The sequence below is a fragment of the Leptonychotes weddellii genome, chromosome 3 (genome assembly GCF_054177405.1).
Source record: "Leptonychotes weddellii isolate Sample4059 chromosome 3, ASM5417740v2, whole genome shotgun sequence".
NCBI lineage: Eukaryota > Metazoa > Chordata > Mammalia > Carnivora > Phocidae > Leptonychotes > Leptonychotes weddellii.
The window spans coordinates 126881772-126906669 of NC_138371.1; the positions used below are offsets into that span (position 1 = coordinate 126881772).

The following is a 24898-nucleotide window of genomic DNA, read 5'->3' on the forward strand; positions in this document are numbered from 1 at the left end:
ATGCTAGATCAAATTATGGAAATAGAAAAGAATTGTGAAACAGATCCCATGTTATAACAGAAAAATGATTAGATAGCAAATTATAAAACTAAATCCAGAAACAATTCAGTGTCACAATAAGGGATATTTTGATAATTGCTGAGAAACTAGTATTAAGAGTTCCTTGTTAAGGAATAAAGACACATCACATCATGGCTGATATTTTTAGGGGGAGTAGGATATTCTCTTAGATGTGAAGTTTTAAAATGTAAAAATTTTGTATTTTCTTCCTCTGCCTCCTATTCATAACTTAAAATATAAGGATAACTTTACTGTAACATTTTCTCCTTTTTCCAAAACAAGCTTGGCCACAAACAAAATAATACTTATTCAGCACACGTACCTTATACCCAAAATAAGACTAGCTTCTCGCCTACTCATTTTCTGTTCAAATCCTCCTTTATAGTAGGATGAAAGGCTCTGTACAGGAAAGAAAGAGCATGATATAATTAGTTCCATGTATGAGGTGGCATGACCTCAATCCCATCATAGCTGCAGTAAGAGCAATGCATTTTACTAGAAGTCAACTCGAAACTGTGAAGGGGCGAGCACTAAGCAATGATCCTTTACAAGAAACCATGACCAAGATGAACTTAATATTTCACTTTCAAATACATTAATTTTTCTACACTAAGATATAACAGAATAAAAGAAATCAGTAGAAGCAAAAGGCTTGAACTTTTCCTAAACTCTGCAGTAATTTTCTCATTGGATAACCTTGATAAGTCATTAATGTTGGTATGACACACATCTTTTTTACCTCCAGGACTGGCTGATAGAGAAGGAAGAGGAGGAACTGACAAAGTGGGGAGGACATCAGGATAGCAGACAGGCAGGCCAAGAGAGACCAGAAAACAACTGCAAGGTCCCTGAAAGGTGACTGGAAAGGCAGGAGCCAGGAAGAGAGTAGTATTAGAGAGGCTATTGGGCCAGACTGGCCGGGGGGTGGGGACAGGCCATAAGCAATAGAAATAATTTAGGATTCTATTCTCAGAGCACTGGAGTAATGTCATTTGACTTTCTTTTGAAAGGATTACTCTAAATGCTATGTGGAGAATAGAAAGAGTGGTGCAAGAGGGAAGCAGGAGACCCGTTAAGAGGACATAACAATAATCTAGGCAAGAGATGATGGTGGTATGGGCCAGTGTGGTAATAGCAGAGCTAGTTTAAAAGTGATCAGATTCTAAATGTATTCTGAAAGCAACACTATGAGAGAGGGATTAAAGATGATGTAGTAAACACTACCATACACTGCGCAGCTTCTCCTTCAGAAGTGAAGGACTTACACTTTGGGTGCTGGGGCTGTTGCTGGCAGATGGCAGTGAGCCGTCAGACTCTTCAGGAATTGCCTTGGCTGAAGAAAGTCAAGTTCAGGTCCCCTTCCCAGAGCAGTCTCTATTTAATGACTGGTTGATATGGGGGTATAAACATTGTAGTTCTCTAGAGCTCAGTCCTTAGACTTCATATCTATAATTCACTTATCAGGTGATATCATTTAGTCTCATGGCTCCTTGCCCCAATCTGGGACAACCACCATGAGCCATCTGGGCTTCAGAGCTTGGCATGGGGTTGGCTGAGGCCTTTGTTACGACTGTACTGCAGCCTAAATTGTCCCTTTGTCCTTCTTCCTTCTCTTCCCTTCTGGAACTGTCGATCATACCAGCACTCCCTAATGAACTACTGTTGTATGATTTCTATTCTTTTAGTGCCCACGGTTCGTGGTCATGCTGCTTCGAAGAATGAAGAGGGAGACCAGACGAAGAGTGGTAGACAGCAAGGCAAAATTTATTGAGCGACAGTACAAAACTCCCAGAGAGGGAGGAGACCCAAGAGGGTTGCCATTTTGACATTTAAATCCAGGGGTTCTTATGAGCTCTTTTGTGGAACTATCTTAAGGATCCTAAGTGTGGGCCCCCTGTGGATTGGCTGCTAAGGCATGCCAATCAGGGCTTTGATCACACACCCGTCTACCTACTGGGTTATTATTCACATGCTGGTGGTCTTTTGGGTTAAATGAAGATATCCATATCTAAATGGAGAAGTGTGACTTGGAGGTAACATTGGGGAGTCATGAGTATATATACAGTATGTAAAGCCATGAGACTGAATGAGATCACCTAAGGAGTGAGAGAAGAGAAGAAGTCCAAAGACTGAACCCTAGAGATTGCAAGTCTTAGGGGCAGAGAAATGGAGATGAATCAGTAAGCAGACAGGAGGCCCAGCAGTGAGGCAGAAGGAAAAGCAGACACCAAAAGTAAGGAAGGGAAAAACAGTTTCAAACACTTCTGATAGGTTAAGTTAGATGTGAGCTGAGACCTGACTGCTGGATTTATCAAAGAGGTCAAAGTCATTGACAAGAGCTGCAGGGAGGGGCGCCTGGGTGGCTCAGTCATTAAGCGGCTGGCTGTCTTCCGCTCAGGTCGTGATCCCAGGGTCCTGGGATTGAGCCCCCACATCGGGCTCCCTGAGCAATGGGAAGCCTGCTTCTCCCTGTCCCACTCCCCCTGCTTGTGTTCCTTCTCTCACTGTGTCTCTGCCAAATAAATAAATAAAATCTTTAACAAAAAAAGCTCTTTTTTAGAGCTGCAGGGAGTGGGAGTGAGAGTCTGATTAGAGTGGGTTTAAGAGAGAACAGGAGGGAAGGAATGGGAGACAGCAAGTACAGACAATGCTTTAGGAGTTCTTAACGGAGAAACAGGATGCATGAACTCAACTTTGAAAAGGAAAAAATACATCAATGATTGTACTGCTTATAAGTTTTTAAAACATGAACCCCTATTTTTGTAAGGAAAAATAAGTAAGTGTATGTTTACATAAAACAACATCAGAAAGTATATACACTAAAATGTTATTTTTGGTTGGTGACATGAGTAATTTTTTTTTCTTTATGTTTATTTTTACTTTCTAAATTTTCAACAATGAACACAGGCTACCTGTACAATTTTTAAAAAAGAGAACTAAATAAAAGACCAAGGAAATTATTAGAACTTAAAAAATGAACCAGATCTGGTCATTTATATAAGCTGTTGTCTTTGAACAGCTTGTTAAAAATTTCTACTTGGTAATAATTCCCTGGCAATTAATTCATTTAAACAAGCACTTCAGCACCTAGTACATGCCAGGAACATTTCAAATGAGACAGGTCAAGTTTTGTCCTTCATCACAGATGCTAACCTATCAATGTACCAGTGTTGTGAGGAATATGATAGATGATTTCAAGTTTCAAGTAATTAACAATCTAGAAAGAAAACTAAAAATAATACCCTTCTCCAAAGTCTGAGTGGAGGAAGAGAATCAAATTATTTAAGTACACATAGTAACCTGGACAAATTATACACACACACACATACATGTATACACACACACGTACATGTATACACACACACACACACAGAGGGGAATATATAAAAGACTAGGGGATCTAACAGAGGAATAACAGCTGGTTTTAAGTTTTCTCTCAGCAGACTAAAATTTTTACTGGATGCGTACCTTTCTCCCTGACATTTCTATAAGTATTTATTTACCTTAGAGAGCTCCAAAATGTCAACATAATAAACATGATAAATTGATGTTTCATGAAGTGTCACTCCCACTAGTCACAAAGCTCATTAACCCTAATGGCAGGTATTGCATCTGAGCAATTGTTTACTTTTAGTTTTGCCCAGATGGAAAAGGAGACCCAGAACTTAAAATCTAGCATTTGGATGAGGCTCACACCCTAAAACACTGACCTGCTTATGAGTAAGTGAATCTGTGCATATCTGTAAGGAACAACTATAGAACAACTACATCAAATAGAGCAGATGGTTAAACTTTTTTTTTTTTTGGTTATACTTTTCTAATAGAATTTTTAAGAACAGAAACAGTATGATTCCACTACTTTTAGGCTGCTATTTGAAATATATCCTGAACCTTACAAATTATTATTTTGTATTATTCTATTCATAAAGTATATATATAAACAACATACCTCAAAATCATTTTCCATCTAAAATTAGCATTAAGGGTGCCTGGGTGGCTCAGTTGGTTAAGCGTCTGCCTTCAGCTCAGGTCATGATCTCAGGGTCCTGGGATCAAGTCCCACATCGGGATCCCTGCTCAGCAGGGAGTCTTTTTCTCCCTCTGCTTCTACCCCTCCTCTGGCTCATGCTCTCTTGCTCTCTCGCTTGCTCTCTCTCTCAAATAAATAAAAATCTTTTATAAATAAATAAATAAATAAATAAATAAATAAAATTAGCATTAAATGCTACAGTGCCATATATTATCAAAGGAAATATGAAATGAACCAAGTTAAACAAAATCTTCATTAGAAAATTTACTCAACCAAGAGCTGGAAATACAAAAGCCCTCCAGACAACCAAAGAAGAACTGTGTCATTCCATAATCTTAAGAAATACACTTACCATAAACTATAAATTCCTATTATTTACAATAATCTATTTCATTTAGAGAGCCACAGAGGGATGATATTAATTTGTGCTGTTTCCATGAATTTCACTTAACCATAAGACAAAGGAAATCCAATTTTTATTTTTATTTTTTTATTTTTTAAAGATTTTATTTATTTATTTGACAGAGAGAGACACAGAGAGAGGGAACACAACCAGGGGGAGTGGGAGAGGAAGAAGCAGGCTTCCTGCTGAGCAGGGAGCCTGATGCGGGGCTCAATCCCAGAACCCTGGGATCATGACCTGAGCTGAAAGCAGACGCTTAACGACTGAGCCACCCATGTGCCCCAGAAGTCCAATTTTTAAAAATTATATTCAAATAAAAGGACATTTTCACAAATAGAAAAATAAAAGCCTTAAAAGAAGATGAACGACTTGGGTTTTTTCCCCCAGGAAAAAAATAAGGGGTAGTTAAACATTAGCTGAATTAATAACATGTTAATATATTAAAAATCAAGCAAAAAAGTACTGGCTCAAAACAGAAGATTGCATACAAAAGGTCTTTTGCATTCTAAAGTGCCTTTGAAATGAGAAGAGAGATGTTTTTAAAAGGAAAAGTCCATTACAGGCCTAGAAAACAAGAGATGATACAAGTAACTTTAAAGAAATTCTGAAAGGTTGAAAACAGGTAAGACTGCACATACAGAAAAATAACTGCAGCCTCAAACACCAGAGGAAAAAAGAAACCCTTCTCAGGAAATTAAGAAGAAAACCCTACCTTTCGAGTCAACAAATACAATAACAACATCAGGATAATTAATTAAACCAGAACAGCAGAGATGACCATTTCTAACTCCAGTAATACAGAGCATAAGGGGCCTACCTCCTGTCATTTTGCCCTCAGGCTAAGAAAGACAACTGCATGCCTGGGATGTATCTCATTGTTGGGGGTAGGTCCCAAGAGAAGCCAAGGAGAGTACTAGCAGATCACATTTCAGAACCCAGAAGGCCGGGGAGGGACACAGTTATGCCAAGGAATAAAATATACATGGTACTCAATCTCTCCTCAATCTCCCTCTGGAGGTCCCAAGCCTGCCTCTGGGCTCCTTGCTCTGGAAGACATGCTGTTGACATAACCCATCTATGTATTCACAGACCACTATCAACCCTCTCATTCAATTAAGTTATTGAAGTGAGTCTACCAAACTGCTGAGGAAGGCCACTTATATTAGTCAACTTAGTTCCCACAAACAGAAACCAATAACCAAGGATTATCAGACATTTGAACAAATCCAGTATCATGGGGGAAAAGCAGAACAAAGATGAACAAATAACAACTGGCTTTTGGAAGAAGGAGATAAATCAGGAAACAGAAGAGGATTTAACAAAATTTGAATTAGTATCTTAGAGCCATAAAGGGTAAGTTGCTATGAAAAAGAAGAAAATATTCAGATATTAAAATATTACTGATGGGGTGCCTGGGTGGCTCAGTTGGTTAAGCCACTGCCTTCGGCTCAGATCATGATCCTGGAGTCCCTGGATCGAGTCCCGCATCGGGCTCCCTGCTCGGCAGGGAGTCTGCTTCTCCCTCTGACCCTCCCCCTTCTCATGCTCTCTCTCTCTCATTCTCTCTCTCAAATAAATAAATAAAATCTTTAAAATATTACTGATGTAAAAAATTTAGCAGATGGACTAAATAACAGAATGTCCACTGCTAAACCAACCTGGTGATCTGGAAAATAAGCTGTGGAAATACTGTGGAATGTAAAACAAAAAGATAAGATGGAAAATAAGAAAGATACACTTAGAGGTCCAATGTGTCTCTAATAAGAGTTCCAGGAACAGAGAAGAGAGACAGTGGAAGGAAAAAATAATTAAAGAACAGCATAAGAGAATCTTTTAAAACAAAAGATAGACAATTTTCACTTAAGTCTCACTAAGAATACCTGTGAAATTTCAGAACATCAATAATAAAGAGAAAACCCCCAAAACTTCCAGAGTTAAAAAACAAACAAAAATCACCAAAAAACTAAAGTTTGTGTTTTAGACAGAAACAACAAAAGAAAACCAAAACAGGCTGCTTACAAAGGAACAATCAGAATAATCAGAAATGAGAAACATCAGAAATTCTGGCTGAGAGTCTTAGTGTACCAGAAAATGTGGCTAAGAATATGCAAGAAAGCATGTATGTGGCCACTGAGGTTCATTCAGTCTGAGCAGATTTTTTTTTTTAAAGTAATCTCTACCCCCATCATGGGGCTTGAACTCATGATGCCAAGATCAAGAGCTGCAGCAGGCTCCACTGAATGAGCCAGCCAGGAGCCCCCTGAGCAGAGATTTCTGTCCTCCTCTCATACTGGCTCCACCAGATTCCAAAGAGCCAGCAGCTAACTGATGATTAACAGTGAGAGCAAAAGAAACAAACTGTTGGCAGAGAAGAACTTAAGACATTTACCATCCATGCATTCCATATGAAAAAATTACTCCAGGCAGTGTTCCAGAAAAATGGAGGGAAAAAAGGTATGAAAAAACAAAGATGAGATTTAAGAACAAGATGATGTTAAAGCACAGAGAAAGCAAACTTCAAGAAAAAATTTAAAAAGAACCCACAGGAACTTGAAACTTGCAGGCCTTCTTTTGAGTCACAGAGATTTAGTGGCACACGATTACAATTCCCATTTTTTACCAACTCTATTTAGTTTCATAATGAATCATATTTACAACATCAAAACACTGTAAATGCCGTTGTTTTGTGAAGATTGACACTTTGAAATCATTAGTTTGCCAAGAGAAAGTATGTATATATTTATTTCTCAGTTTCCCTAGAATTACTAATATTTAAAGAATTGTTTAAGACACTCTTATCTTCAGAGAGGTATAATTATGATGACGATGATGATGATAAAGATATTCTAAGAAATATTTTCACTGCAAATTGCAGTAGCACTTCGTTGGGGAAAAAGGGGCCAGATTTATATAAAAGTGTTCCTTACCTCAGGCCCACAAAGGAGAAGGAAAGAGGGATACATCATTTCTCTCCTTAAGAAATGCAGGTGCCAAGTTCAGTATACCCGTGACAATCTCTTAAATTATTTTACCTTATCCGTGAGCCTCCACAGAGCAGTGAAAATTTTCTCATTTTCTTGCTCTCTCTTCCTTTACAATGTTAAATAATGTAGTTCTACAAAACTTGTCTTTTGTTTACAATATAAATATATCTACTGAAGATCACCTTAACAGAAGAGAAATAATTTCTGAAATTTGCTCCATTTGTTATTTATAAACATATGGAAAGACATAAATAACAATCCATTAAAGAACTACGTCACTATTTCCATTCCTATATTTCAAGCCACTATTATCCATTACCTGCACTATCTCAATACCCTCTTAACTGGATTGATAGCTTTTACTCTGGTTCATTCCTGTCGACACTCCATGCAGCGGGCAGAGTGATAACCTAAAATGCAAATCACATCGCCCCCATGCTCAAAAACCTTCCGAAAGCTTTCCATTACACTGAAAGTAAAATTTGCAGTCTATTGGGCTTGAAATGATCTAGGCCCTACTCTACCACTATTCTCTTTGCATACTCCTCTGGAGTTATTCTCGCTGCAAAGCTCATTTCCACCCCAGGACCTTTGCATTGTCCTCACTGCCTGGAAAGCTCTTTCTTCAGAGATTCACCTGGCCTTCTCCCTCATCTCAGAGAGGACTTCCCTGACCCATCTAATATAGATTCCTCATTGCTTTTATTCTTTAACCTCTTACACTGATTTAGTTTTCTTGAAAGCAGTCAACACTTCTACATATTATGTATTTTATTTACTTGTTAATTGCCTGTGTCCACTAAAATGTATGCTCCTAAGGGCAATGTCTTTTTATGGTTCCCTGACCACAGCCCACTCCCCACAATAACGTCTGGCATGTAGTAGGAGTTTAATGAATACTTACTGAATGAATGCTAAATACCTATTAATACTGCAGCCAAATAAAATATAAGTAGGAAAACAGAAGGAAAAAATACCCCCCCCCAAAAATGTTCCCTCTAATCACACATAGATTTTTTTTTTTTTAAAGATTTTATTTATTTGAGAGAGAGAGAGAGAGACAGCGAGAGAGGGAACACAAGCAGGGGGGAGAGGGAGAAGCAGGCTTCCCGCAGAGCAGGGAGCCCGATGCGGGGCTCGATCCCAGGACCCTGAGATCATGACCTGAGCCGAAGGCAGATGCTTAACGACTGAGCCACCCAGGCGCCCCCACACAGACATACATTTATAGGTCTGCAATATCACTTGCACTTCTTTTGAACCTGAGTTTAATTATTTGTCAGTATGTCATCCTTTGAAAGTGTGGTCATTGTTCATGACTAACTAAGCCTCACAAGCCTGTAATGCCTTTGCTAAAACAAGCCATTCATTCTCAAATTGCTGCAAGCCAAGTTGATCTATCCCATATCTGTTTCTATTTCCCAGAAGTCAATGTTTATGCTGTAATGCTTCAGTGAGTTTTCTCTGCATTGTGTCCAGTGTTACAAAGCAGTTCACTACACTGCAGTTTTTTAGATACCTACTATCATTCATTCTTCACTTATATTCAGCTCAGGAGAGTAACTACAATGCCTGTAGATGAATGTATAAGCCCTACAGATTTCAGGATTGGAATCTTATCATTTTATGTTTGAGATGACCAGGTGCTGGTACAAGGGGACCAGTCTCAAATTTTAGGATGAAATAAATTCTTGGGTAAGCTCCATCAGGGTAGGGACCATGTCTATTTTGTTCATCAACTATACCCAGCTTCTACCACAGGGATTAGTATAGAAAACCACTGCAAGAATAAAGAATATTAATTAAACAAAAAAGACAAATTACCTCAAAGTTGGTGTGATACTACTAAAAAGAATATAGTAATTAGGGGGCGCCTGGGTGGCTCAGTTGTTAAGCATTTGCCTTCGGATCAGGTCATAATCCTGGAGTCCCAGGATCGAGTCCCACATCAAGCTCCCTGCTCAGCGGGGAGCCTGCTTCTCCCTCTGACCCTCCCCCGTCTCATGCTCTCTCTTTCTCACTCTGTAATAAATAAATTAAAAATATAAAAAAAAAAAAAAAGAATATAGTAATTAGATGTCAAAAGCAGGAATGAGGTTAGAAATAAAAATAATGTGGCCAAGAAACTAAAACAAATCAATAAATTAAACAAACCGTCCAAGGATATAATCAAGAAAGTAAACCATAAATGTTGGAAAATCCAAGACATTTTCTGAATTACTATCAAATACGGCATATAAACAAAAGTCAAAATGAGCCTTCTTACTAAAGCCATCTTTAACTCACAGGAGTGGAAATCTTCTTTGCCGTCTCTGTGATTACTTGTTCTAGAGGCTTCCGGATTTGAAATGCATAGCGACCTAAATAAAACAGGAATAAAAGCAAATATATTTTCTATAATCAAATACAATACCCACAAGGTACTAACCACAATATTTACTGATAGCTTCTTGTATATACGTTATTTCAACAACCATTTCAAAATTTACCAGAAAGTCCTATTTTTTCAAATTTCTAGTTTATTAAATAGAGGAAGCATTTCATTTTAACATCATTAAAAGAGTTACTAAATTTATCAAGTTCTAATTCATGATTATAAAATTAGAAAATGTCAATGTTTATGTATCTTACATTTATACAATATGCTAGGTAACAAAAAAATAATATCCTAGGACTCCTTCCACCACAAACTACAGATAAAGTCCTCTCACGTATGTATATTCACATATCTGGTTATTTGTACTGTTTTCTCAGTGATAATCACTTTGAAATATATAGAAAACAAAAACTACTTATGACCTGTACAACACAGGAATAATTTTAATGGAGTTACCTCTAAAGTAAAAAAGCAGTTATGTAAGAAATATTCACCAAAGATATTTACTGTCAATTTCTCACTGAGGATGACTATTCTCCTAAAAACATATTTTATTTTGGTGCTTTCTTTTCTTAGGTATCCTACTAATTAAAACTCCTCTGTCTTCAATAGCAAAACAGGTTCCAAATTGTTTCGAGGGTATGGAACAAGAATAAAATATTACCTGGCCAATTTACCTTTTGTACCCTAATCAGCACATGTATCTATTAATAGTAGTGTCTTTCTTCCCAAAAAGTCTTGCTAGAAAACCCATTATGACACTCTGGACTTTATTCAATTTCCAGCCATAACCTTCTTCGCAAATGAAAATTTCCACTGGGGAAGTTCAATTACAAACATCTTTTAGAAAAAGTTACTATCTAAACATACTGTTATTCCTGTGCAAACAACATGTGAAAGTGAGAAATAGAACGCTAGAAATGGAAAATGGGAAGTAGTCAATCCAAGTAGAAGACAAAAAATTCTTGAGATCAAGGAGAACATTAAATAAAGGGAAATTAAATAAATTAAATAAGTGAAATTAAATAAGTGAAAGCCTAATTCATCCAAATCTCTTATCCTAGAGATGTCACGTCCATCTGATTCTACAATGGTACAAAGTATAGCTTTTAAATTATCTCAAAATTCTTTTAAAAGCACATATAATCAGGCAGTCTCAATGAAAACAGCAAGCAAAGCCTTCAACAAGTGACATCTGGAGGTTTACTTGAATCATAAACCAGAAGACCTAGTTCCAACAAGTGTAAGTATACTTTCTCCTAAATTCTATCACTCAGTTATATTTGGCTCTGGAAGAAATGTTCCTGCTATTTAATATTATAGTTAGTAATAAGAACTTGGCGGGGCGCCTGGGTGGCTCAGTCGTTAAGCGTCTGCCTTCAGCTCAGGTCATGATCCCAGGGTCCTGGGATCGAGCCCCACATTGGGCTCCCTGCTCTGCGGGAAGCCTGCTTCTCCCTCTCCCACTCCCCTAGCTTGTGTGTTCTCTCTCTCTCGCTGTCTGTCAAAAAATAAATAAAATCTTAAAAAAAAAAAAAAAAGAACTTGGCAACAGCATGGTATATACACAATACACATGCCAATTCTTCTCATTTTAGAAAGAAGAACCTGGCAAAAAACTACAGAATCTTTCTTTAATTGCAAATAAAAATCTTACATTTGAATTTTAAAATAACTATGCCAATAATAGTTAATAAGTAACAGTTAACACTAAAATTGTTTCATGTTTATAGGCCAGTTTGTCAGAATTCCTTTTTGGACATGATAGTCTCCTCGTGAAACCTCAGTATAGTTATAATGTCAAGATACAAGACCCTGATGGCACAAAGACCAAGAGAATCTGAACCACTGATCTTCTTGATTTTAAAGTGTTTATTGTTAAGGTGCTTTAAAAGAGAGTTGTGTGAAATTAAGTACCATACTTATAAAACAAAACAAAAAATTTTATGTCTCATTTTTTTACTGGATTTTACTAACTCCATATAACCACAATGGAATGTAGCTTCACTTAAAAAGAAGATCCAAGAAACAAAATCAAACCCATGGAACTTGAGATACAAATGCTAAAACAGAAAATGTAAAGCTTTATCAACAAGGAGATGCTCCCAGATTAACATATGATTAGGAAATAGCCATGTAATTTAAAACTATAAGTTAATGACTGGAAGAGAGAAATTTTGCTTTAAATTTTTATAACTATTCTTTGGTGATTTGGGCAGTAAAAGAAATTCTCCTGAGTTTATCAAAAAAATTACACCAATGTGTTAAAAATGAAGTAACTAATACATTACAGGGAACAACTATGCTCATCAGAAAAAGCGACAGCTCAGGAAATGTGTAATCTAATCCTGCAAGAAAAAAATCCAACATGGTAGAATAAAGGAACCCCGTATCACTTACATTGCTTCATATTAAAGAATTTTTTTAAAGTATACTATATCGCTCAAACTAAAAAAATGCCAGGAAGGTCAACTATTATTGGGGCTAGTTTTCCTAGCTTCATACATTGTTTTTTTTGTTTTGTTTTGTTTTTTTAAGATTTTTATTTATTTATTTGACAGAGAGAGACACAACGAGAGAGGAAATACAAGCTGGGGGCATGGGAGAGGGAGAAGCAGGCTTCCTGCCGAGCAGGGAGCCTGATGTGGGGCTCGATCCCAGGACCCTGGGACCATGACCTGAGCTGAAGGCAGACACTTAATGACTGAGCCACCCAGGCGCCCCAGTAGCTTCATACATTGTAAATTTTCTTCACTACACAGTTCATCTAGTTTTTGCTACATTGACAAATGTTCAGTGACTATAAATGGGAGGAAAAAATGAGAATGTATGTCTTAAAACCCAAACCTCAGAATACGGAGGGTCTCCTCATGAATCACTATAGAAACTATTTGAAAATATTTCTTCTGCAACATTTATTGATAAGTATCCTTTATTTATCTCACCTGCAAACGCAAGAGCTGCAACACCCAGTCCTACAGCTATCAAACTTCTTGCCTATGAAGGAAAAAATGATTATCACTTACACAGTCTTACACACTAGCTTTTTTAAAGTAAACCATTTTAAATAATGAAAATAATTACATTAAATACATTTTCCTCAAGCTCTGCTGTGAAGAATAGAATTTTTTTCTTTCATCTGCAGTGTCTACGGGATTCTACCTATTGCGTACTATATCAGTTAATTTTCAGTAAACCAAAATTATCCTAGATATCACTTAATTTCCATATATTTGAATTCATTCTACCCAAGAACTTGTATGTTACCTATTACTAAAATATTTTCTGTAGATTATTCTTTTTTTTTTTAAGATTTTATTTATTTATTTTGGGGGTGCGGGAACAGAGGGAGAGTGACAAGTAGACTCCACGCTGAGTGCGGAACACAACATGGGACCCGATCCCACGACCCCAAGATCATGACCTGAGCGGAAACCAAGAGTAGGATGCTCAAATGACTGAGCCACCCAGGCGCCCCTGTAAATTACTCTTAATAGTGGGTTAAATATACTTATCTTCTACAAAGATAAAAAGCACATATTCCCTTTATATTTACAAAGCTCAATGGCATTTGCTATACTTAAAATTTTGATAAAACATTAGATCTATGTTTAGTAAAGAAGTCAAACTGCCAAAAATTAGTAAAAATTATGAATAATTTAAAAGTTAATTTACTTCTACCTTTCTAGACCAATGTAAAAATTTTTAAGTAAGAGCCAAGAATTCAGAATCTAAAATTATGAGCTCATTCTGATAAAAATCTATTTTAAATTGGTTATGTACTACAAATTATTCTATGCTTTTCTCCTTTACCATCTCAGAAAAATATTTAAGTCACAACAGAAAAGGTTTATGTAGCAGAGATCAATGGTTTCCCCCCAACATCCATTCTCCCTTTCTTCTCTAGGATCAAGAGTTCCTATTTTTAACCAGACATATTTCCAAGCCTCCCTTAGACTATGGCTATGTTAACTAAGTGTTGGCTTTTAAGATAATAAGCAGGGTGGTGGTATGTGCAACTTCTGAGAAGTCCTTTGGGGATGGAGGAAATGTCCTTCTCCTTTTCCATTCCCGCTTGCTGGAAATGTAGACATTCTACCTAGAGCAGCCATTTTGGATAAAGAAGGAAAAACAATGAGATGAAAGGAGACTGTGTCCTCGATGATTATGGAGCTGCCATAGCACCCCTGGACTGCCTTTAATTATATGAGATAAAAACAGAATTCTACCTTCATAAGCCACTGTAATTTCCAGGCACTTGCAACCAAGTCAAATTTTGATGGATACAGAAATTAAGGAGAGACATCACAGAAATGTTTTTGTCTGATTAGTGGTGAGAGAGGTAAATCCACTAGATCTAGGAAAGACCATTAAAAAAAAAATCTAGAATAATCTCAGTAGGAAACAGAATGGATTCATTTCACATTGGTGCAGAAGTAGTTAGATGGAGGCTGAGACTAGAGGGATGATAAAACCAAAAAGCCCTACAGACATCAGTCTGCAAGTTCCATAAGAGAATACAAGTCTTAGGAAATCAAAGCCCCAAATCTTCAAGGGAAGACTCTATCATGAGAAACACCAGGAAACAAAGAGCACCCGTATGAGGTGCTTTAACTTTAATATCCAGTTAGCTTTCTCTTAGAAATCTAGAGCCCTTCATGGACAAGATGAAGTTTATCTATAGTTCTCAGTTCTAGTTCTAAGATAGACCTTTTCACCAGGCAGTAACACTGGTGCACTTTAGGAAAGAAGATTCTTTCCCTGGCAGAGGAGAGGAAGCCTAGAGCTAGCTATCCAGAGAGGCAAAATAGTTTCCCAAGTTCCTTTCAGGTTGTGTAGACAGGTTGTCCTGAACAGAAGGGAAGTGAGTACTGATTTAAAAGAAGATATTCTGTTGAGGTATATTTTTGCCATTTTCTAGAGCTTCCCTGAGGCTATATAGTTTGAAATTTCCAGTCTTATCTTCCACTGGTTCACTTTAATGAACCTCAGTCCAAACAAACTACTCAACTGTTTCATGTGTGAATTTATTTCCCTTCCTTATAACCTTGTTTATTCTTTCATCTGACTAGAAATATTTGCCTTTGCCTACCCAGATAGTTGTTCTTAACTCTTCAGCCTGAATCTGCCACAGAATGGGAGAAGTCATTAGCAACACGTAACAGACAATGAGCACATATCCAAAGACACATATAGGATTCCCTCACATCAATAATAAGACGAGGGACAATTCAATAGAAAAATGGGCAATGGGGTGCCTGGGTGGTTCAGTCGTTAAGCGTCTGCCTTCAGCTCAGGTCATGATCCCAGGGTCCTGGGATCCAGCCCCGCATCGGGCTCCCTGCTCAGCGGGAAGCCTGCTTCTCCCTCTCCCACTCCCCCTGCTTGTGTTCCCTCTCTCTCTCTAATAAATAAATAAGATCTTTAAAAAAGAAGAAAGAAAGAAAAATGGGCAAAAGGTCACGGGCTTCATAGAAAAAAATCTAAATGGTTAATACACATAACAAGTACTCAACGAAAAGAGTAAGTAGGGGATACTAACAACAACAACAAAATGGTGCAGAAATATTAATACCAGCATATAAAGATCTCTAGCCTTTGCGGAACTTGTTCTGTCCATTGAGGCATCCCAAGCACCAAGCAATAGTATCTGTACTTCCTAGGGTTATTGTGAGGATAAAATATAATAATGTATATAAAGGACTTAATATAGTGGCTTGGCACATAGTTAACAGTCAGTAAATGTGAACTGCTTTTAATATTATCAATAAAAATAACTAGCTATTATTGAATATAAGTGGTATGACAGAAGTATGAACAGTGTTCTGTAAACCCTGAAATTTGTCTAAAGGAAGATTCATATAAGTAATTTTTGAGGTAGGCCCTAGAAAATGAATTGGTCTTCTCGAGATTAAATAATCCAAATTTTCACATTTCGAAAAATGCATATTTAAAAAATGTAAAGTCTTGAAAAATTGAGTTAGTCTATATAAAAGTTCACATTTTTATAGATTAATAATTACTGTGGTTTTTTACTACTTCAACTACTCAAAATACAAATAGCTGCCTCTATAATTCCAAAGAGATTTTAATTTAAGGTATTTATATCAGAAACATTAAAGCATTAGGCATTTGATCATTTTTCACTTTAAGACATAAACCTAAACTATGTTTAACGATAAAAATTCAATTTAATTCAACAAATAAGTGTTAAGCACTCTGCTGATTATTCTCCATTTGTCCCTCCAGATTCATTCTTCACCCTTAGGACTTGCTCTGTACTTCTGCCTTCCCTTATCTCTAACGACCACATTATCCAAGTCCTCACTTGCCCTTTAGTTTTTGGGTGGGTTTTGCCAAGGAGAGGAAGTGTCAAAAAGAACACCAAGCATAGGTTACCAATCACAGGTGAGGACTCCAGACACTTCTGCCTGCTGCATCTTCGTATCAAAGTTGCCAAGGAAAACACTGTAAAAGTCAAGCACTGGATAATGCTTTACTTACATTAGAGAAGATACAGATCAGTTCCAGTTGTATGCATCAGTCCCTTATGGCTAGTGGGTGCCCCCAGCAGCTAGCTGACTAAAGGAAATGGGCCTTCAAGCACCCACCCTTCTGGTGGTGCAATAGAAGGACCTTCCCCCTCTCTACCCCACACTGTCCCTGGAGTCTGAAATACTGATATATCTGAGGGCATATGTAAGAGCCATTGACTATGCTTAAGCAGAACAAAGAAACACTCAATAAGCACGAAACCAGGAAAGATAATGCCACAAAGGTGGTAAACCCAGCACAGGCTATGTGAGCTCCTCTTCTCTTGGTAGGGAAGTATTCTGAGCCCAAGGCCCACTTTTATGTGGCCAAGTGGGACTGAAATACTGTGCATAAGAGACAGTCCTTCGCAACAGGAAGCATCAGCAGAAAAGCAAAAGGTGGAAAGAGATAGAAGTAATGGTACAATTTACTCCCTGCTATGTTTCCTCTTTGGCCACAGCTCCTGTTAAAGGGCTCCTCTTCCATGCCTACAACTCTTACTGGGTTCTGGAACATAATTCCCATCCTCTTGCCCCTTTCCCTGGGTGGATAAATTTCCAACCATTGCCAGGCCCTGGGTGATTCATCATTCATTTCTGGTTACCTTAAAGCATGACCACCTCTGCCAATAATCCCTTCATTAAACTATCTTCAAAAAAAACACCACCCATTACTACCTGACCCTCACTAATACAAACATTACATACACCAGTCACTACCCTATGCACAGGGCAAAGACCTATATCAAATGAGTCCTATGTAGGACACTGAACATGGTGGGCCTCCAATGTTTACATTAATCTCCCAAAGACCTTTATTTTTATCCTTATTACAACATTTATTACACTAAGTTATAGTTAAATGTGTTGTGTCTCCTTTAGCTTTTCTAGATACCAAGTGTCTTTTAAAAATCTAATGAAATCAGGGCGCCTGGGTGGCTTAGTCGTTAAGCATCTGCCTTCGGCTCGGGTCATGATCCCAGGGTACTGGGATCGAGCCCCACGTCAGGTTCCCCACTCGGTGGGAAGCCTACTTCTCCCTCTCCCACTCCCCCCGCTTGTGTTCCTGCTCTCGCTATCTCTCTCTGTCAAATAAATAAATAAAATCTTAAAAAAAAAAAAAAATCTAATGAAATCTATGGATCACCCCAGAAAACCATAAATATAAATACACAGCAAAATTTTTATATAGTTTGAAGGGATCCAAGGGTTTCTCTGAAGCCCTTCAGTTTATGAGTCCCAACATGAGAATCTCTGTAAAAAAATAAATAAAGAAGCTCACTAAACTAAAAAAGGGTGTATCAGTTACCTTTGTGCTCCTAGAGCACATCAGAAACCTGCCATATGTATTTCATTTTTCATTCATTTAACAAGAAAAATATTAATAACATAACAAAATAATAATAATACGAGAAAAGTAATGTTGATGCCAGAGTTAACCTCTATTTCTAAAGACTAACTTTACAAAAAGATAAACACTAAAGGCCTTGCAACCTTTAAAAACAACAACAAAACCAAACCCAAATTAGGTAGATCACTGGAGCAAATAAAAATATTCAATATATGACCAAAAACTGTGCAATCAAATCTTATTTATCCACAGTGAATGGACAAAGTATAGCACAGCTCATCAAAAACTCATTTTCCTTATTGGAATTAAAATTCCTTACTGGAAGGAGTTATATCTTATTTACCTCTTCAATGGTATTTGCAATTAATTTGATATTAAAATAATTTATACTTTTTAAGCATAGACAATTGATAACAAACAAAAATATATTATTTGGGAGCTGAACCCAACTTGAGATTTTCAAAAAATACCATGTATCTTACACAATCAGATTTCGTACTATGAAATAAGAACAAAGGTCTTTCTCATAAAGTTTTCAATGGAAATACTAAAACTATTAGATATAAGCAATTAAGTTTTAAAACTTTAACCTTAACTGGTCCAGAATAAGAATATGATCAATTTCCCAGAAAAACATATTTATCTACTACCTAACAGTTTTCTATTCACTAAAAATTCATTGGTATTTTTCTTTCAGACACAAATTGAGAGAGGTCTAAAACAACAATAAATTCCCCCAGCCCTCCACATATGTGAATGACCCCAACGGGGAAGAGAAACTATTTAATTGCATATATAGAAAACAGGAAGTACAGGAGAGCGAATCTGAAATCTCAGCAAGTCATTCACACAAAACTCTTAACCATACCTTTATTTGGCTTTAATTTTTAAAAGTAAAATAACTTCTAAAACATACTGGGGCTTTTAAATTGTCCATGGTTCATTTAGCATAACTGTGTAAATATCAGAACTCCATCAACATCTCCTCTCATTTACCACTGTTGAAAAAAATTTCACATATGCTTTATTACTATGCTATTTCACATTTACTTAAACTTCAGTATTATATCCTCAGGCTAACCAGATCTAATTTATTTCTTTTATATATGCAACATCATATCTAATCCAGTGTCAAGCACATGGTATACTTCAATTTTTATACTGAATGTTTTTTAAATAACGATTCTTTAAAACTAAATTGCCAGTAACAGAACAACAAAAATGACACTGAAAACACAATTTAAAAGCAAAATGGTAAATCAGGCATAGTGTTAGTACCACAAGGAAAGTCATTTTCTTTTTTAATTTTTTTTTTTTTTAAGATTTTATTTATTTGTGAGAGAGAGAGAATGAGAGACAGAGAGCATGAGAGGGAGGACGGTCAGAGGGAGAAGCAGACTCCCTGCTGAGCAGGGAGCCTGATGTGGGACTCGATCCCGGGACTCCAGGATCATGACCTGAGCTGAAGGCAGTCGCTTAACCAACTGAGCCACCCAGGCGCCCCGGAAAGTCATTTTCTAACAATGAGGCAATAACCAGGTTAAATGTCTAAAATTGCTCATGCGACTGGATTAGCACCATGGTACATCTGTGATTTTACAGAAACTAGAGAAATGTTATTTCTTTGACTTAGGAAAACTACAATATGTGCTGAAAATAAAAGTAATCAGGCAGTGGTATTTAAAAAGAAAGATGTGTATATACCTGTACTCTGGCCTAGCTAAAATTGCCATAGGTGTCATACACACATAGGAAAGAGAAGATGGTAAATGTGGATGCCATACAAGGGTTTTTGTTATTGTTGTTCTTAAAAATATCCACAAAGCTGCCTTCGGCAAGTTTTAGTTTTGAAACATTTTCTTTGAAGACTCAGATGTATATGGGTTTGGAAAGTAGCTAACATTATCTAGGCCTGCAGAAGATCTAAATAAATTCTTAGATACATTTTTCTTCTCTGTACAACATTAGGCTAGCACATACTTAAACAAGCTGATCTTTCTATAAAAATGTGCACATATAAGAATGACAAATACCATATGATTTTACTCATGTGAGGAATTTAAGAAACAAAACAAATGAACATGGGGGAAAAAAAGAAACAGACTCTTAACTACAGAGAACAAACTGATGGTTACCGGAGGGGTGGGGGTGGGGGGATGGGTGAAATAGGTGATGGGGATTCAGGAGGGCACTTGTGATGAGCACCTGGTGTTGTATGTTAAGTGATGAATCACTACATTCTACACCTCAAAGTAATATTACACTATATGTTAACTGGAATTAATTGGTTATAATAAAAACTTGGGAAAAAATGTGCATATATATAGAGAGAGAGAGAGAGAGAGCGCTAAGAACTAAATCAGTTACACATCAGTTAGAAATTCTACCAACTAAGTCTTTAAAAACTAGTCCAGACTGGGGCGCCTGGGTGGCTCAGTTGGTTAAGCGACTGCCTTCGGCTCAGGTCATGGTCCCAGGGTCCTGGGATCGAGTCCCGCATCGGGCTCCCTGCTCTGCGGGAAGCCTGCTTCTCCCTCTCCCACTCCCCCTGCTTGTGTTCCCTCTCTCGCTGTGTCTCTCTCTGTCAAATAAATAAATAAAATATTTAAAAAAAATAAAAATAAAAATAAAAACTAGTCCAGACTGGTGTTTGGGAACAGTGGTCTATATAAGGAAAACAGAAAACATTCTATTTGCCCCAAATTTGGAAATTCAGTTTTTAACAATTTCATTATGGTCACCATGAAAAACAAAGACAATATGTATACACATAACAAATTTATGTGATATTGGCCAATGGTATTTAATTCTTAAAAATTCATGACAATTTTAGATTTTATCTGTGAAAAATGCCCAAAAAAACATAGTTTTCACTGTATTACCTTTGACCATACACAAAGCATGAATATTTTAGATATTAAAATACCCATGCATATGCATAACAGCACTGCAGAAACCAATGAATGATAAAATCTCAATGAAATTGATTGGCTTCAAAATGGTTGGAGAGTTACCACACAGATTCCTTTTCTTACACTGCTAAGTCTGGCAGAAGAAAAGTCTTATGTCCACACTAAATGGCATCAGAAGAAGATTATGGCTTCTGATGTCTGCTGGCCTTCAAATCTGCTCAAAGCATCCTCCTCCTCATCCTTAATTCATACCATTCCCCATTCCTCTTTGCCTTTAGTATTCTAAATTTGTACTTTTTTTTTTTTATAAAACTTCATGTTTTTCATCCATGTGGCAAGCATGAACTCCCTCAATCTTCCACCCTGAGTATCCAAATCAACATTTACCGGTTCTGTTACCCTAAGCTGATTTGTCTGGGCCCATTTCTTCATCTATAAAATGGAAATGTGAACACCTATGTCATAGGATGCTCAAAATGATTTATCAGACAAGGTTATGAAAAATGACCAGCACACTGTGTAAACATGGCAGATCTCTGCGAGTCCTTCTTTACTCCCACGTCTTTACTCTTACTCCTTTCTATTCCTCTCTGCTCAGTCCTCCTGGAAAATTCCTACTTATTCTTCAACAAATAGCTTCAAGGTCATCTCCCAGAGAAGCTTTCCCCATCCATCTCCTCACCCAAGCAAACCTCTTTAGTGCCCCCACAGTATTTAACAGATCTATTATAATACATGGTACATAATTTAATAATGGTTTTACCTATTTCAAACTCCTAAAATGTGAGTTTTCTGGAAGTAGGGACTGTTTATCTCTTTGGATTTCCAAAATCTAACAAAGTACCCAGTTCATAGTAGCTTTTCAAAAATTTGTATAATGAGATGAAAATGACCTTAAGAAGCTTCCCCACTATCCAGATAGCTTTTACAGTTTGTATGACTTATGTATTGTACTGTGTGTTGCTAGTGAATGGAATTATATTTGAAATGGGAAAATGTAATGGACAGTGGTCATCAAATTTAACTAAGACACTAACACATAATCATGTCTCTAAACATCCTAGACCAGGCAAATATATCCAAGAATCTCACAGATGACCAAGAAAATGAAATAAAGAGCCGTGTGTTGGGTAAACTTCATCACAAAAATGAAGATAATCCACAAGTCCATGTAGGAAAACATGAAGAAAAGATTGAATTGTTATAAGAAGAAAAATAAAGAAACTTCCAATAAAAGAGTTAGGTATTTTTCAAGTAGCTATTTGGAGGCTCTCTCATCTTTGACTGGTTGAATGATTTCAATAAATACTCAGTGAGTGCCTACTATATTATATGCCAGTCACAATTCTAAGTTCTGATGATTTATCAGACAAAATCCTTATCCTTCTGAAGCTACATTTTAGCACAAGAAACAGACATTAAACAATATAAATCAGGAAAATATACAATAGAAAGTGTTATGTGCTGTGAAGAATATTAAGCAGGTAAAGAAGTGGGTGTGTATTTGTATACCAAGAGTGTCAAATTTAGATAGAGTAAGCAGGGAAAGCTTCACTGAAAAGGTGACTTTTGGGGGAAAAAAAACTGAAGAAAGTGGAGAAGCCATGCCAATGTCTAAGGAAATGTGGCAGGCAGATTAAGTATGAAGGCCCCAAGGCAGGGGTATGCCTGGTGTGTTTAAGGAATACCCAGAATGCCAGTGTGCACAGAGCAGAAAGTGAGAGAGTGGGAAAGGAATATGGAATGAGGTCAGAAGGTAACATGGGAACAGATCATGTCAAGCCTTAGGGGTCAACATAAGGACTTAAACTTTGATATGAGACATGATTGTTTTGAGAAGAAGCCTAACATTATCTTATTTAGAATTCTAAAATGATCACTAGATGTCAGGTTAAGAACAGACATGTCGGGATGCCTGGGTGGCCCAGTCGGTTAAGCGTCTGCCTTCAGCTCAGGTCATGATCCCAGGGTCCTGGGATCGAGTCCTGCATCAGGCTCCCTGCTCGGTGGGGAGTCTGCTTCTCCCTCTGCCTCTGCCCTGCCCCCTGCTTGTGCTCTCTCTCTCTGTCAAATAAATAAATAAAATTTAAAAAAATAATAGACATGTCAAAGCCAGAGGCATGGAGATGACTTAGGAGTCTATTAAAACAATCCAAGAAATAATAGTAGCTTGGACCAAAGGGATTGGTGATGAAGATGGGGAAAAGTAGTCTGCTTCTGGATACATTCTGAAGATAAAAACATTAAGATTTGTTGAGAGATTGGAAGTGAAGTATGAGAGAAAGAAGAAACAGAGTCCACTGACAGATGAATGGATAAAGAAAATGTATGTATATATACACTGGAATACTATTCACCCATAAAAACGAAGCAAATTCTGGCATTTGTGACAACATGGATGAACCTGGAGCACGTTATGCAAAATGAAATAAGCCAGGCACAGCAAGACAAATACTGTACAGGATCTCACATTTATGTGGAATCTAAAAAAGCTAAACTCATTGAAGCAGAGAGTAGAAAGGTGGTTGCCAGGGCTGGGGGTAGGAGAAATGGGGTGATGTTGGTCAAACATGTAGTATAAGATGAATAAGTTTTACACTTGAATTTGCTAAGAGTATGTCTTAAGTGTTCTCAACACACACACACACACACACACACACACACACGAGGTGATGGATGTGTTAATTAGCTTGATTGTGGTAATCATTTCACAATGTATATGTATATCAAGTTACATTGTATACCTTCAATATATACAATTTTTATTTGTCAATTATAACTCAGTAAAGCTGGGGTATAAAAAGGGATGTCAAGGTTATTGCCTTACACAGCTGGAAGAATGGTGTTGCCTAAGAGAAAAATCTGTGAGAGGACTGGGGTCAGAAGAAAGGGAGGTCATCAGCTCTCTTCTGGACTTGTTTTTCTAAAAACATGCCATCATGAAAATGATAAAGCCCAAGCAAAGAAGTACATGAATTTGTAACACCTGGGGAGAAAAAAGGTCTCATCTAAGAATGGAAAAGAAGGGGCGCCTGGGTGGCTCAGTTGGTTAAGCGACTGCCTTCGGCTCAGGTCATGATCCTGGAGTCCCGGGATCGAGTCCCGCATCGGGCTCCCTGCTCAGCAGGGGTTCTGCTTCTCCCTCTGCCCTCTTCCCTCTCGTGCTCTCTGTCTCTCATTCTCTCTCTCTCAAATAAATAAAATCTTAAAAAAAAAAAAAAGAATGGAAAAGAAGAATGGGCAGGTTGTCTCAAAAAACATTCTTTCTTTGTTATCTTGCAGTGACTCAATTCTCAAGGGTTAATCACAAGCAAATCACTTTCTGCTGAACTCAGTGTTTTATGCTGCCTTATTATTTGGTTCAATTTCTACAAAGAAAGCTCTTTGAATTTAAACAACGTAAGTGGAAAAGAAAAAAGAGGAAATAAGAAAGACTGTTGGCAAATCAGCAGAATTTGGGAAAGAAAGGTAATGCACATTCAGATCAAAAGAAAGAGGGGAAGAGAATTTACATTTAAGAAAAAGTGTCAGACATGATAAAATGACATCAGGAAGACAATTTTTACAATTATCCTTCCCTAAAATTTCAAGCTGGCAGGAATTTCACAGATTTTCATACCTAAATTGGACTAATCCGCATTAATCTACCTGGCCTTTACCATCCATTGCCAAAAACAAATACATTTGAAACTCTCTCAAAACACTAATTCCCCTGAAAACCTTAAATTAAGTAAAAAGGAAAGGCAAAGCTAACTACATCTGTATTTGCTCCACTTTAAAGTCACTTGATTTATTCTTAACTGCAGGCAAGCATTAATTTCTACAGCAAGACTAGATAGTAAATAAAAGGGCAAAACAAAAACAAAGCAAAAGAATAAAACCAAAAGCCAAACATAATAAAAAACGAAACTCTTAGGCTTAGCCCAACTGAATATTTCTCTAATTTCTCATAAATAATTAACAAAATCCCCCAAACTTAAATCCTTGCTATACAGTTATTTCTTTTTTTCTTTTTTTAAATTTAGTCATTTGAGAGAGAGAGGGCACAAGCCGGGGGGGCGGGGGAGGGAAGGTCAGGGAGAGAGGGAGAAGCAGACTCCCCACCAAGTGGGGAGCCCGATGCAGGGCTCAATCCTAGGACCCTGGGACCATGACCAGAGCTGAAGGCAGATGCTTAACAGACTGAGTCACCCAGGCGCCCCTACACAATGATTTCTTAAAAATTTCTTTTAAGTACTGTTTTGCATT

At 37.3% G+C, this 24898-nt stretch overlaps 1 protein-coding gene across 3 annotated transcripts in view; it reads right to left on the bottom strand.

The window, feature by feature from the left end:
- The window catches only part of DNAJC15 (DnaJ heat shock protein family (Hsp40) member C15), a 50086-nt gene that overhangs the window by 8315 nt on the left and 16873 nt on the right, over positions 1 to 24898 (bottom strand). For all 3 annotated transcript variants that reach the window (XM_081814969.1, XM_081814970.1, XM_081814968.1), the window contains exons 2-4: positions 12800 to 12851; positions 9764 to 9837; positions 383 to 459 (exon numbers count right to left, since the gene is read on the bottom strand). In XM_081814969.1, the coding sequence (XP_081671095.1) occupies positions 383 to 459; positions 9764 to 9837; positions 12800 to 12851 (203 nt within the window). The remainder of the gene's footprint in view (positions 1 to 382; positions 460 to 9763; positions 9838 to 12799; positions 12852 to 24898) is intronic.